Here is a 16,327-nt window from a genome sequence, read left to right on the forward strand (position 1 = left end):
CTGAATGACTAGTCCGTGATGGCCGCCGAAGAAAGAGAGAGACCAGTCTAAAATGGCCGCCAAATAGGGGAGATAGAGATGATAGTCCTCTGTTAGTTGTTATTGCTTTAAGACCAGGGAAGGGCGGTTTCAGTTTCTATTTGAGCAATCCCAGTTCTTAGCTTGTTGGAAGGGAGTCTTATCTCTATTTTGGTGGTCTTGTGTGTGGGAGTTAAGCTGAGGAGCCTCGTGGGTATCGGAGGTCCAGGAGGGGATTTATTGCTACAGTTTTATGGCCCCAGCAATTTTGTACAAAGGAGGCTTTTTCTCAAAGTGTAAATAATCGTGTGGGGTAGATAAATACCTTTTTTTTTGTAGATTCTGTTAAACAAGCACGATGGTGTTGCCAGCAGTGTGATGAATTTATCAAGGACTAGCCAAAAATCCACAGATTGATGTACGTGCGTGGCCGGGTTGAAGCAATGTTGCAAAGTCTTTGTGCTTTTATGTTAATACTGCTCAGTAGTTATGATGGTAATAGCAGCAACATAATAACATAACGTCTGCGTAAAGCAATACAGAATGAATTGTACCCTGTATGGAAATATCAAAGGGGGCCATAACCTGCCGACTGTAGCCAAGGGAGGTTTGGCATCATTGACGTCTATCAGTCCACTGAAACTGATTTACTGCTGTGGAGAATATCGTTGCTGGATCGGCGGGGAAGTCAGGGCCACCGGTGATGCACCCTTGGTGTATCGGCTCACAGTTTTGTCCTGGTCCCTTGATGGTTCTCCAGGCAAAAAAGTCCCAGATATTTAGCTCTTGGCTGATGGAGTACACTCTGATACAATCCAAGGGTTCCAGAGCCTCAGTAACGGCATTTGGGGATAAGGGTTTACTCTAGTAGAACCCACCATTTGAGTTGTGGGCAGGTCCAGTTGAAACTGGGCAGTAAACTGGGCAGTTGGGCTCTCCCAGGAAAGGAGACTTCTTTTTGCTTTTGCGTCCCTGTAGGTTACCCAGTCTGCCAGTTGATCCTTAAAGTCCACTTTTTTGTTCTGGGTACGAATGGGAGCAGGTCAAACCTTTTAGGTCTCCTCACAGGTCTCAACAGAAGGTGCACTCCTTCGTCTGTTTTCCACAGGTCATTTAGAATTTTGAAGAAGGTGCCCAGAGGTGTCACATTCATGCCTTGCATAAGCCTGTGGGTGGTGGAGACTTGTAGCCCCTCCCTAACCAGGGGTAATCTTAACCACTTTTGTAGCTGTTCCTGTGTGGCATACTGCAAGCAATCTCACAGTGCCCCTCGCTGCCAATATCCAATATGACAGAACCTTTCTTCCCTTATGCAGAAATCCTGTGGCCGCTTTAAAGGTGTGGCCTGGGAAATGAGAAACCGCTCCTCTGTGGTCACACAAAACTGTTTCTGGGGCAGCTTTCAATGGGAGTGGTGCCTGCTGACTTGAGGGACAAACGAAAAGGCAAGCCCAGGTGTTAGCTACATCTGCCTGTGTCAGGGCTGGCCTCTTTGAAGTTAATTAAATTCCTGAGCACTGCTCATCCGAGGAGCAGAACACCTCCCCTTACCCAAGAACTTTGTCTCACCTATGGGAGCAAGTTCAGAACTCAAATGGGCTATTCAGCTTCTGGTTGACAGTTGGAAGCTCATGCAAAAGGGGGCTCTGGATGCTGTAGGTAGGTTATACGTTATGTTATATGGATTTTTATAGCGCACAGCTGCCCCAGCAAAGGGGCGTCCCGGCGCTTTTGGACAGGCAGATAAACACGCATAACATCACACAAACTACAGGCCAGAGTCAAAATTTAGAGGACCTTGGGGAACAAATGACTTTTTATGGCCCTCCTGAATGCGAGCAAATCATCCAATGCACGGATATGAGGCGGAAGTGAGTTCGAAAGTTTAGCAGCCATAACCCGGAAGGACCGGCCTCCGGATCTACACAGCTTGAACCGAGGCACTACCACCAGATTTTGACCAGCAGATCTCAAGATGCGCGAAGGGGCATAAGGAATGAGAAGTTTCTCAAGAATCTGAGGGGAAGACAGCTTGAGAATCTTAAAAGAGAGACACAGAGTTTTAAAATGAATCCTCTGCGTCATAGGCAGCCAATGAAGAGACCGAATGGTTGCACTCACCGAGCAGAACCTCGGAAGCCCCACCAGTGCTCTGGCCGCAGCATTTTGAATGCGCTGCATCCGGGCGATTTCTGCCTGGTTCGCCCCTAACAGGAGCGAACTGGCGTAATCGAGCCGAGACACAATAGTGGCCTGGATGACCAACTGCCTGGTAGGGGCATCGAAGAACTTCAAAGTGGGTCTCAGTCCTCGAAGTATACCGAAACAAGTAGCTGCGACTTTTTTAGTATGAGCGCAGAAACTAAGGGCAGAGTCCAGCCAGACCCCTAAGTTTTTTACCTCCGATACCGGAGTAGGGGTAACACCTAACTCAGGAGGCCACCACTCATCACTCCACATGTCACAGTGTTTGCCAACAACCAATATCTCAGTCTTCTTTGCGTTCAGCTGAAGACAGTTGGCTGTCATCCAGCCAGACACCGCCAAGAGCCCAGCTCTAAACCTGGGGGCATCAAGGTCAGACTTCCCGCTCAGCACAACCGCCAGCTGCGTAACGTCAGCTTAGGAAACGATGGTCATATCCCACTGTTTGGCGACCGCAGCCAACGGGTGAACATAAAGGTTGAAAAGAGTGGGACTTAAGGCCGATCCCTGCGGCACACCCAGGTCTAACGGATGGAATTTAGACTCAAAAGGCAGAGTGGCGACCCGGAATGAGCGATCCGACAAGAAAGATTGGAACCATTTAAGTGCCAGGCCACAGACACCGGCTTCTCTAAGACGTTGCAGCAGTATCGAATGCGAGACCGCGTTGAACGCGGTCAAGTAACACCAGTGCCGCTGTGTGACCAGAGTCGAGCACGGCCCGCAGGTGTTCCGTCATTGCGAGAAGGGCAGTCTCAGTGCTATGGCCGGCACGAAAACCGTTCTGTGAAGGGTCTAGAATATTGGCCCTTTGGAGATGCTCAGAGAGGAGAGCATTGACATGGGCCTCGGCTACTTTCGCAGCCCAAGGAAGGAGTGAGATCGGGCGATAGTTTTCCAACTTAAGAGGATCTAGCATAGGCTTCTTAAGAATAGGGGTGACCACCGCCTGCTTCCATTTAGTCGGAACTGAGCCTGAGGACAAAGACAGATTGATTAAATGGCGCACAGAAGGAAGACAGAGGGTAGATAGTTCTCTGAATTGCGCCGGTCTGAGGGGGATCAGCCGGAGATCCCGATTTCACCATGGAGACTAGCCTGTCAAACACCTCCACTGACATGACAGGGAGGGAGGCAAATGGCCCAGAAGTGTTAACACTGAGTAAAGTTGACTTCTATAAAGTACCTGTTGTAAAATATGTATTACACATCCAACTTTATCAGTGATTTTGGCTTTTAATAAATAGTTTGAAAATTTCAAGAATGAACTTTGTGGATAGCTTTTAAATGTAACATTGTATCCCAATGCTTTTATGCGGAGCAAATAGCCCTACTACCGTGAAAAAAGCTTTTAGGGCCTTGTCCTACTTCAAAATAACATGCACCCTGCCTCATGGGCACATATAGCATGGGTGACCTTATTACTATTTTAAACGGGGTTTAGGCCTGTCATATAGGGTTATTGTGGATGGTTGAGTCTGCAGTTTTACAGCTGCACAAACTACTGTTTTGCAGTACCACTTTCTGTTGGTACAATTTGTGCTGCAGTTCGCTAGTAACATTTAACCTACAGGCTCTGGGTACACTTCATACCATTTACCAGGAACTTAAATAGAAGTTAAATATGCCAATTAGGAGTATAGTCAATGTTGACATGTTTTAGAAATCAGACCAAATGCACTTGGGCCTGGTTAGCGGAGTAACAGTGCCAGAGTAAAAAAAAAATACAGCAGCATCAGTCAAAGAAAAAAGTCGGGGCGATCATGCAAAGAGAAGAATTTTCCTACATCCACATGAAAGGCACCTCATTTTCTTTACTTTCTTTTATTGTTCTACATCAATGGCTGATATTGGTTCATACGTTTCGTATGCAGTTTAAAAACAAACGTGCTTTAAAAAAACAAAGTGTGGTATAAAGTGCTTTATGAGAGAAAGGTGTGTTTTTTGGTTAACTGTGCCTACTCAAATAACCTAGGTAGGATACATCGTGAATGTATACAGGACTTCTCAGTGGAAGTAAGTAACCATATATTCAGTGTTCTGTTGTATCAGGAGTGTTTTGACAAACTTTGATCTTTATGTGCCCTTGGATCGTCACACTCCATTTACTTAATAAACATAAATGTTTTTTGTTGATGAAAATCTGGTGCTATTGTACCCATTTTCACTTAACAATCTTAGTGGAAATGTTAACATTGACCCAAATAGTTATGTTTTGCTGCCTTGCTCGTAATGAAATGATGTACCTGGTTTAGTAAGGGAGTGATCAAGGACTCTTTTCCATTGTATTGTGTCCTCAGTTACCTGCTATTGTAACAGATTGGAGCTATACCTCTAATAGGCGGGTAATCTCACTGCATTCGTAGTAATATTTGAATTTGCAGTAATTTCAAGCTATTTCTGAAAGTAGTAAAGTGCTCATGTGTGCTACACACATTTTGTGAATACTGCCCTAAACAATCAAACCTTAATGAAGATGCTGAGTTTGAACATGCAGTTTTTAATAATTAGTTCACTTACTGCCTGCCCTTCTGTTATAATCTGCCTCCTAGTCCAGAGAATAGAAGACCGCTTAATGTAAATTTACTGGGTTTTTCAGTGTCTCTATGCTCAATCTCTCAATTGACAATCACCGCATAGTAAATAAACCTTTTTATTGCAAGTATATCCCACAAAAATAAAGAAAATATGTCTTGACCTCAACAGGGCTGTCTCGTGCTTAAATTTAATTTTAAAACACATGTACTGATGCTCTCTGTTTTATTAGTGATGTATTTGAAAATAACAAGCCTTTCTGTTGTTCCATGCATTTTATTATTAGTTTTACTTTTTGTGAAGGAGACCAGTTTAAATCACCACCTAATTAAGCACTCTATTGTTTCCAGGCAGCGACTATGTTACCAGGTCACTTAAACACTTGTATTGCAACATTTATATAGCGCTTACTACTATGTGGGGTGCTGAAGCACTTTCTTTCATGGGTAGCACACAACACCTTGTAGAGTGTGTGGATGAAAGTGTGTTTCATTTTTATTTTGGTACTGTGTAGGAAGTGTGTTCATGTCCAGTGTTCACTAAGGAAGTGCCTGTAAAATCAAAATTTACTTCAACAAAACAGTCCCTTAGTTTTGCTGCAAACGCACACCACTCCGACTCTTTTTCCCATTTTAGAGGTGGGTGGGAAGAATAATTAGGGTGGCTGTTCAGGTGTCCTTCGCCCCATATCCATCAATTAGGGCCATATTCATGTCCGCTGTCAAGACACCGTCGGAGGGCACCTAACTGTCGACTATTGTCTGCAGCACCATTTGTGTCAGGAACCTTTTATTTTGGCAACATCACTATTCCTCAGTTGTAGGAGGTGCCCTTGCGTTTTGCACTGCATCCTTAAAGAATCTTTGAGGATCAGGGTCATTGTGATGACTCCTGGAGTTATAAAGACTATTATACCATGATGAAGGCAGATACTACACTTGAGATTCAAAGATGGTGGAAATTGCAGTGGATTTCATTGGGTTATTCCAGCATATGATGTAAAATTAGTATACTGAAGTGTGAAATCCATCATAGCCAGTTGAGGATCAATTGGTAACCTAATTTACCATCTTAGTATTCTCTGATTCTACCTCTGCAGCTTCCACCTCAACAACGTATGCTACCTCCTTCACCTGCAGCCCCACAAGCATTTGTGCACCCCATTTCAAAGGCAATGGGTGGTCTCACCGAGAGTGAGAGCGTAGAGGAACTTCATGATGTGGAGGATGGACAACCGAATGATAAGTCAGAATCCGAAGTCGGAGATGATGAAGTTCAAACTGGAGAAGACTGTAAAGAGGTTCTTGCAGCAGGTGGACATAGGAGACACCTGCTACAGCTGACAAGCCGCTAGATGACATATCCAGGTTTTATGTACTTTCATAGAGATCCGCGAAGAAGTTTGTTCTTTGAAATCATATAAGAAACTTGATTGGTCTATCAATGTCATGAAAAAACAAACTGATGAAGTCTATCAAGACAATTACTCACATGTGCTGGTAAAACGTATGAAGAAGCTAGCAACTGTTATGACTATTCTCCCACGTTTGGAGAGAAACGTTGCACACTGGATACTGCCTGTCATGGTCCATCCTTGCCTAGATTCTGTTATTGCCCGGGCTACTCAGCGAAAGTTACACCTGCGTTCTATGCCCGTAGATCGGAGCGGAGATGTATTGATGCCTTAGGCAAAAGAGTTTGCTTCATGGCCTCATTGTCTTTCAATGCAGCCAGTCTCCTTGCCATCTTACAGAGCTATGACCAACAAGCATGGATTGACATTTGACCACACCTAAGGCCCATTCCAGAAGACACATCTGGCATAGCAGGAGTGATTATGAAAGGAGCAGCAAAGGGTTTCGACAATGTTACTGAAGAAGTCATGGATGTGTCCAGAGTGAACTTCCATCAGCTACTGGGTGCAGCAGTTCGATTTCTACAACAATTGCTAAAGAGCTTTTCATTTCACCTAGGGGGGATGGGGGGGGCAGGAGAAGTGCTGACTGCCATTCAATTCTTTTTTTGGGAAGCATGTATACAAGATACTTCAGGGCATCAGGGCAGAAATGGACACTCCCTGGGGAACTCCAGATTTTTAAAACCATGTGGATTTTGAGGTTCCTTGAGAAAACACTAGTACAGGGGAGGCTTCTCACAATAGGGATCTCAGAACACACAATATGGTTAAAACTGTGAATCCTACGATGAGGATGGATATTCTGGATCTTGGCAGCAAAACTAAAAGTAGTCATCACAAAAAAGAAGAGGAGCCGCGCAGGCTTGAGGCTAAAACACCCATAAGCAAGTCTGACTTCCTGCTGCTGCCGGCTACATCCTCTATACACCCAGTAGGGGTGCCGCTCGTGACTGGTGGCTGAGAGGGTGCATTTCGACCGCATTTTCTACCTGTCCAGTGGATTCTTTGTTGAACGCCTGAACTCTTGTGTGCGTCCCGCCGATCTTGGGGCTGGACTCTGTGGTGCTACCTTCAACGGGACTGCGAGGACCAGACTGCCGTGCGGCCCGTGATCCGCTGCAGCTGGCCCTCTTCCCACCTTTATCCACTCTACCCCTACATAAGCACGCCCATTGTCGCGCACGCGGGACGCGCGCGGGCGTCCACCGGGCGAAGCCCGGGCCAAGGGCGGGCCCGTTTTAGCCCGTTAAAGACCGTGTTAGACCGGACCGGGCCCCCTCTCTAACACTTCCTACTGTATGTATTATTCATGAACAGTATGTATGCCCTACTCCTGTTTTAACAGTTTCTTCATTTCATCCATTTTAAACCATTGTATGAAATTAAGTGTATCCTTAGAATTGTATATTGTGTTATATTTTCTCTAGCGCCATGACTACACGAGGTAATAGAAGCAAAACAGCCGCAGAAGGGGTTCAGGTAGTTGGCCCCTTAGATAATTTCATCATTAGGGCAAACTCTTTTATAGACCAAGGTATCTCCGACCTGGAGCGTAGAGTGTCCCAAGATCTAGCTGTAGCTTTGGCAAAAAGATCCTCCTTGGGCCACTTTGCGACCGCTATAACCCCTGTGCAGGTTAGGAATCCCCCCCTGATAGAAGCCCGTGCTGATTTACATACTCTACCAAATGTGGTGGACTTGTCAGCATCACAACTTCTGTCCGATTCCCAAATTAGTTTGGAACTGAAAAGGACCCCAGATCTATCTATGCTTCACACACCAGAGGTAACGAGACAGTTGAGAGGAAGGAGGGAGGGCGCTGTACGGAAAAAAAGGGCCAAACAAAAAAGCATAAAGGCCAAGAAGCCACGCGAGGTACTCGAAAACCAGGGGGAGAACTCGAATCAAACTAAACAGAGAGGGGAAAAAGTAGGCACATTGTCCCATTAAATCCAGTAACAAATGAGATCTTGGGACACGAAAGTACTGAGGCATTGTTTAACACGGCAGGGGGCGGCAACGATAAAGAGACTGTCAGCCAACTTGTAACAAATGTAACATCGATAACCCCTGCAGCAGCAGCGAAGAAAAATCCAGACAAATCCAACGCATCGACCTTGCAGGCTAGGACGAACTATAATACCTCCAAAGTCCCAGTTTCAAATGCTAATAGGGACTGTAGCAGGAGAGACCACGATAGTAGACCTGCTGTCAATCTTCCCCCCGAGGCTAGCCCTTTTGTGGTAGTAATGACTGGTGTCCCGGAGTTGGTAAATACCACAGAGGAACCTAGCTGGTCATTAAAAAACAAGGTCCAGCATTGGCTTAATAAGAACCGACCATTACCACTTTATTGGTCAAGCAAGATTTTAATGGTTCGTAGGGCACCCTGGGTGGGACATGGTAGGAAAACAATCCCGGGTGACTGCGTCGTGGTAAATTTTGAGGACCCACGCACGGTGAATCATATCTGTTCATGGGGAACCCCAGGTACCAACGAAACCATAGACACTAAACAACTCTCTTTTTTCTACCCCCCCCCAGGATTCGCAATGGCTCAGTATATGATGGAAACTGGCAAAGAGTGGGCCACCGTGACTTGGGGGGACAGCGGGAGGACTGGGTAGAAAATCCCATCAGATACCCTACTAGGGAGGCAGTTTATAGGGATAGTTGGAGAGGAATCCCGACTACAAATAGGTATAGCTGCCTCGAGATGGTTGATTGACCATCACCGCCAAAGGAGCTCTTGACTGGTTGTCAGGCGCAAGTTGTCCACATTCCCCCAGCGGTCATTCCCTCGGCCAACGAATCGAAATCCCTAAAAGTCATTTTTTGGAACATAGCAGGTCTTCAACCTAAGGTCGAAGACGGTAGCGCCCTGAAATTTTTGGGGGAACATAATATAATATGCCTCCAAGAAACATGGTCCACAACTGAACGACATCTGATAGGTTATAAAACCTACTTCTCCTCAGCAATAGCAGAAACTATGGGCAGACCGAAAGGAAGATTGACTATTTTCATAGCCAACACTATTCCAGGACTTAAAATAACCATGGTAAAATTGGAGGCCAACTACCAACTTCTCTCCCTTTCCTTTGGCAACAAAGAGACCATCCTTCTCATTAATTTTTATAACAATCTTTTGGAAGGACAGGTCCTGAATGTTTTGTTCAACCTGCGAGAGAAGCTTTCCCAGTTGATGCTGGATAACGGAGATAGAGTAACAGCAACCATTATCTGGGGGGGGATTTTAACTTGCATCCGTGCTCACGCAGTAGTAGTAATCTCTGTGGGCTGGTGGATGAATATGACTGCCCTATAATTCATTTTAATCACTCTAACATAGGGCTGTACCTGAATGAAATCCTCTCAGCAATGGGGCTCATTATTGCCAATGAAGTAGATCCGATTTCACATCGGTTTGAACCCACATTCCTTGGGAGGGGCCATGAAACAACAGTTGACTATGTTCTAACATCGAACATTTTAGCCAACAGAGTCGAGAAATTTGAACTCTTAGTCAATACATTAAGTGACCATTCTGCCCTTAGCTTTGAACTATATTTTACACACACGCAATCCCCCTCACTGACCATATTAAGTGCGCTAACTCAGAATAATCTGCAGTTAGATAGGACGAACGGATATTCCCTTAGATGGGAGAAGGTAGTCCCTGGGGATACCACCGAAAAGGTGATAAAAGCAGCCTTTCCATCAATCCTCAAATGCCTAGACCTAGCAGTCCCAGAGGAGGAAGTTCTAAGCAATTTTGCTGTAATTTTAGCAAAAATGAATGAACAACTGACAGAAAAAAAAGCATCAAGATAGACTAAGGAAGGTAGGGTGGTTCAATCATAGCTGTACTGTAGCCCACACAAAATTAAAAACAGCATTAAAAAAATCTAAGAGAGATCGACAGGAAATTAGTAAGCTCAGAATAGAGTATAACACGTTGTTAAAGAAGAGGAAGGGTGAATTAAAACAAGCCCTGTGGGACCAACTCCATAAAAGCTCTATAGAGAAAAACAGTGAGGCTTTTTGGAGAGTGGTAAAATCCCCCTTCCTAGCAGATGACAAAAATCTCCCAAAAATAGAGGTAGCCATTGAGGAATCAGTTTGGGTGGCTCATTTTTCAGCAATATTTCAGAAAGACTCGACAGCAAAAGGGACTGATGTATCTCTCACTGGTAGCCTCCCCGAGATCTCTTACCCTATCTCGTTAGAATTTGACATGCCCGAGGTGCTCCAGGCATTAAATGCTGGTAAAAACGGGAAAGCCCCGGGACCGGACGGGGTCCCCGTAGACCTATTCAAATTTAACACGGAACTGTGGGTCCCTATACTAACTAGGGTGTTTAAGGCAGTAATGGTAAAGGGCCTGTTGGATTCTTGGACCAAATCCATCATGGTCCCTATATTTAAAAAAGGAAACCGGCAGGACGTATTCTGCTATCGCCCAATTTCACTGCTGGATTCGCTGGGCAAGGTAGCGGGTAGAGTTGTCCTCGAGCGTCTCCAGCAGTAGGCCGGCGATGGTGGGGTACTCTCCGACCTCCAATACGGGTTTTGGGAGGGTTTTGGTACCACTAAACAGGCCCTGAACCTATCAATGTTGCTGGGCAAATATGTTCATGCAAAGCGGGGCAAGTTATACATGGTTTATGTTCACTTGTCCGCTGCTTTCGATTGTGTCTGTCATGTTAAGCTCTGGTCTGTTCTGTCACAACTGGGTGTTGATGCTCCTCTTGTAGATTTTCTAAGGGAGTTATACTCAAAAGCCTCGGCGAGAGTGCGATTTGGAGTAAAGGGCGAATTATCTGCGTCGTTTGGGGTAGAGCGTGGAGTCCGTCAAGGTTGCGTCCTGGCCCCCTTTCTGTTTTCATTGTATACAAATGGTTTGAAGGTGGCCATGTTGAGGGGGGGCCAGGATCTATCGCAAGTAAGAACACGTCGGATACCCGCTCTGCTCTATGCGGACGACGCCGTGATATTGGCCCGCACCCCACGCGAATTACAGAAGGCCTTGTACAGATATGCAGACTTCATGGGGAGCTTAGATTTACATATAAATATAAAAAAGACCTATGTAATGGTAGCAGGCACAGGAAAAAAAGGGGTTAAAGATATTTTCCTCTGCAAACAAAAGCTTGAAACAACGGCCCAGTATCCTTATTTGGGCATCATGATTGATGACAAATTGAACTGGAAACCCGCAATTGAAGCAAGAAAACATCTTTTCATGAGAGCCATTGTAGCCCTCATTAATTTTTCTAAAAAATTGGGTAAAAGGTCCCCGGTAGAACTGTTAAAAATTTATAATGCGAAATGCCTGGCAATAGCCCTGTACGGGGCGGGAGTGTGGGGGCATGCTAACACAAACGCTTTACAAGTGGCAGAGAATATATTTTTGAGATTCTTAATAGCAGCACCTAAATCAGTATCTACGTTTGCATGCCATACGGAATTGGGGGTTCCGCATTTGGCGGATTTGGTAAGAATTCAACCACTTCTACTTTGGCGAAGAATCTGGTTATCTGAAAAAAACCTACTTACTAAGCAAATCATGGTTAATTGTATGTCCCTAGACCACTCATCAAAGATCAGTTGGCTCTCTTATGTGAAAAAGCTTTTGACTGACATGGGCCTAGGGACGAATTATACTTCTCCTGAGACGATCTGCGAAATCACAAGGAAGGATCTGAAAGCAAGGACGTTGGGTCACTTAGAAGAATTAAGAATTGCCAACGAAGCTTCAAAAGCCTCTGTTCAGCATTCAATAGCGGTCCAGATTACCTTGTCAATTCAGCCCTATTTAACTTATGATCTGAAGGTATTTGAACGACTTCTCTTGACAAGATTTAGGCTAAATATTTTCCATCGCTTAGTTGTTTTCCCAGTAAGAAATAGCTGGGATACGATTCTTATACCCTGCCCCTGCGATGAAATCTCAGAGCAGACAACAATACACACCATTCTGTTTTGTAAGTTTTATCAGGGTCATCATAAGCTATGGCTCATACCACTGCTAAAATCGTGGGGTATCAGACGATGTCGCCCAGCCATGCTGCGATTGCAGTTTTTAGACACTGAATATACTTGTAACCTCATTGTCAATTTTTTGAAATGTATTTTTAAACATAGAATAAACTTGTGATAAGTTTTTAGTATTCATGTAATGGTTGAATTTTAGATTGCTATGTATTGATAGTACAGTCTGACCCCCTAATGATCCTATGGTTAACTGTCATCAAAATGATTTGTTATGCATTTTACTCTTTTATATTGTTTTAACAATGTCTATAAAATATTGCTTTATATTTGCGATGTTGCTTGTATGGTTTTCTACTTTGTAAAACCGAATAAAGAATATATTCATTCATTCACCCAGTAGGAGGGAAAGTTTGGGAGGGTGTTAGAAATGGGATTTCTGGTTGGCTGAGGTATGCACCCAGGCCAGGCAGGAACCACCACTCTAGTTAAAGTAAGCTAGATACACAATAAGATAACCTCTGCTCACACTCTAGTAGTTTGGCACAGAGCAGTCAGGCCTATCAAAATAGGCAATTTGTAAAGTATTTGTGCATAAAACACACACACACACCCACCCACACACTTTAACACAATGAGTACACCACAAAAAGACTCCATACAGGTTTAGACAAATAGTTATTATATTCAGAGCAAAACAAGGCCAAAACGACAAAAATCCAATGTATAGAATTTGAAATATTGAATTTTAAAGGAATACATGTAGTAAAGTGTTCAGAAGCATGTGGCGCTAAAAGGTTACTTTTGGTCACGCAGGACTGGGGCAAAGTCAAAGTTTGGGCTGACTTTGTTGAAGCGCATGCTGGCTACAGGACCCACACAGGCCCTGGTGAACAAAGTACCTTTCCTGGTTGCAAACAACTAAATGCGTCCATATCAAGTCCCGCAGGTACAGGATCTGTCTATCTTCTATACACAGTTTCGAAGACGAGTGCCGGAGTCAAGAGGCATCGAGCAATGCGCCAGATTCTGCCACCGAGTAGAGGGGATGCTTCGATCTAACCAAGCTGCAGCAGCCGCGATACACTATCCGATGTGTCAGTCTCTGGAATCAAAGCGTTGATCCGATGTGCAGAGTCCAGCAGCACCAGCAGAATTGTAGGAAGTCTTTTGTGTCCCTGAGAATTCAGAAAACAGGAGGCAAGCACTTGGAGGGAATGCAGAGCTCATCTCTCCTTCAGCAGATTCAGGGAGCATTAGGCAGCAGGGCAGCAAGCAGAAAAACAGCCCAGTTAAGTCCTTTAAGCAGCACAGCAGTCCTTCTAAAAGAGGTTCAGTTCAAGATCCAGAAGTGTATGATTTTAGGGAATCAGAGACCCAGAACATATACCCAAAAGTGCCCTTTCAAACTAGTCCTATCTGCCAGGCTTGATCTGTTGGGAGTAAATCAGTGATTTGTATGTGGACAGGACACTACATATTGAAGTGTGTCAGCCCCTCCCATTCCTCCCTGCCCAGGAAGACCTATCAGAATGCAGATGAGTGCTCAGAATACAGATGAGCCTCATGTTCCTGGGTTTGTGGCTGTCTAACGGGAATGCACAAAGTGTAGCTGTCACCCACCCCAGGCGTGTATTTGAGACAAGTTGTCAGGCAAATAGAGAAGTAAGTGCAGAGAAATGTCCACTTTCTAAAGCTGGCATTTCTAAAACAGTAATGGTAAATCCAACTTCACAGCTAAGGAGGATTTATCATTACCACTCCAAACATATGAAACATGTAAAAGCTACTTGTCTGATCAGAAATTACAGCTTGAAAGTGTATTAAGCCGGCCATCAGATCGTCGTCGGGGTAGATACTCACACAACGCCAGGCCATTGTCAATGAGTTTGTCGTTGTACGGCACACTCTACATGCCAGAGGCACCGGCAAGCAAGGATCAGATAGCCGCCTTCCTTGAGAATGTCGCCTTCCAACGTTTAACGGACAAGGCCGCAAACTCCTAGCGGGGATATTAGTAAGGAGGAGATTGTGGCAGCCGTTTCCTAGCTACCCTACCCCAAAACCACAAAGCGAGGATGGCTTTCTGGCGGAATTCTACCGATGGACAGGGGAGGAGGTGGTCGACTCCCTACATGCGGCCTTCCAGGAGGCAGAGTGGACAGCCTCTTTGGGATCTCTCTCTTTTTTTTTTTTCAGAACAAAGGTTTATTGTTATTTGGGTAAGATTGCATGTCATCCACAGTACTCCGAACACCGGAGGGGCTGTGAGCATAGGATCAAACTGCAAAGAAAAGCAATCAATACAGTAATCAGGATAAAACATTGTTATCAAACATCCCTCACCCCCCCACCCCATGTGAACCATTCCCACCCGGGTCCCACCCCAGCCCCGTTCACGATGTCCACCCAGATCCATGCAAAACAGTCTGTATAAAGTTGGTAATACACTCGCAACCTTGCCCAGGTTCTCAAGACAAATGTTCACCCGCCTCATCTTGTGGTGTTGGCGGCTCTAGACACAACCCCCTGTATTCCGCCCACCTCTGCCAAATTTTGTAGTGCTTTCTGGGGCAGCCACGGGCTTCAAACACTGGACGCTCCAGACCCATATAGTAATCCAATCCCTGTTTCCACACCTCTATTGGGGGAGCCCTAGTATCCTTCCAGGCGCGGGCCACGTCACTCTTGGCCACCGTTAGGCCCAGAAGTAGTAAATGTCGTTTGTAGATGTTACCACCCACTTGTTCCAGGACATGTAAAAGGCCCAACTGCGAAGTACGGGGGAACGTCCATCCCAGCACCTCATCCAAGCAACCCCATACACGCCTCCAATACCTCTCTAGTGCCCCACAAGACCATACCGTGTGTATGAAGGAGCCCACCTAACGGCCACACCTCAGGCAGTCGGGGGAGGCAATCAAACCGGCTCGCCACAGTCTCTCACTCGTATAGTATGCTCTGTGCAGATATTTAAATTGGATAAAGCGCAGTCGTACAGCAATGGCCGCCTCCCTCGGGGCCGCGAGAGCCTCCCTCCAACCCTCTTCATCTAGTTCTCCTACATCTCTCTCCCAGGTGGATCGCAGGTTGTCCAGAGAGGGGGAGCAGTGAATAACCAATGATTGATAAATGCGGGATATTTTCTTTTCTACTAGTTCCCCCATAAATAGCTTAGCTTCTAGTGGGCTGAACTCCGGTAGAGAGTCCAGTCCCTCCAGGGTAGGGGAAATGGCATGCCGGAATTGCAAGTATTTGAAGAATTGAGTATGGGGCATATCATACTCGTCCCTCAGCTCTTGGAACGATTTAAGGGTCTTGCCGTCCATGACATGTCCGAGTGCCGAGATCCCTATGGCATCCCAGCCGTTAAATCCCTGCAGAGTCGCCAAGGCCGGAAAGCGACCATTGCGCCACAGCGGGGTCTCCTCAGTGAGCCTGTTCCACCACCCCATGCGCTCGACGCCAGATCTGAAAGACCACTTGCGTGACCACGGGGAGCCTCTTCCTCTTCCCCGCCGAGTACAATAGCGTATGTAAAGTGTCTGGTTCCATCAAAAATCTCTCTAGGGCATATGCCGGATCACTCCGATCTCCATACCACCACTCGTTTAGCACCAACAAGTGGGAAGCTTGATAATAGGATAGGATATCCGACGACGCCAGACCTCCGCAATACGCAGAAAGGAAGCAGGTGCGGAGTGCCACACGCACCGCACCCCCGGCCCAGAGGAAGCGGCCTAGTGCCGAGTTTACCTGGCGAAACCACTGCGGCGGGATCGGGTAGGGATGGTTCTGCAGCTGGTAGAGCAAACGAGGGAGGGCCACCATCTTGAAAATGGCCGAGCGGCCGTATATGTTCAAGGGCATACGGGACCATGTTTTCATGTCTGATCGAACCCGATCCCACACTGGAATGACGTTGCGCTCCCATGCGACTCCAGGTATGTCCGTCAGGAATACCCCAATGTACTTAATACCCCCTGTCGCCTCCTGAAGGGCCGACGCCCAATTACCTAGCGCCACACCATTTCCTAAGGTCCATAATGTGGATTTCTTCGCATTAAGATGGAGCCCCGAGACCTCTCCGAACACCCTCATAATTTCCAGGACTCTCGGGCCCGACCTATTTAGGTCCGAGAGAAAGAATAACACGTC

At 45.9% G+C, this 16,327-nt stretch overlaps 1 protein-coding gene across 1 annotated transcript in view; it reads left to right on the plus strand.

Annotated features, from left to right (window-relative positions):
* Positions 1-13,117, plus strand: part of LOC144824082 (A-kinase anchor protein 13-like) — a 342,578-nt gene extending 329,461 nt beyond the window's left edge. The window contains exon 7 of the mRNA XM_078683161.1: positions 12,986-13,117. Coding sequence (XP_078539287.1) covers positions 12,986-13,094 — 109 coding nt within the window. The 3' untranslated portion in view covers positions 13,095-13,117. The remainder of the gene's footprint in view (positions 1-12,985) is intronic.
* The last annotated feature ends 3,210 nt before the right edge of the window (positions 13,118-16,327 follow it).

The sequence above is a fragment of the Lissotriton helveticus genome, chromosome 3_1, assembly GCF_964261635.1.
Source record: "Lissotriton helveticus chromosome 3_1, aLisHel1.1, whole genome shotgun sequence".
NCBI lineage: Eukaryota > Metazoa > Chordata > Amphibia > Caudata > Salamandridae > Lissotriton > Lissotriton helveticus.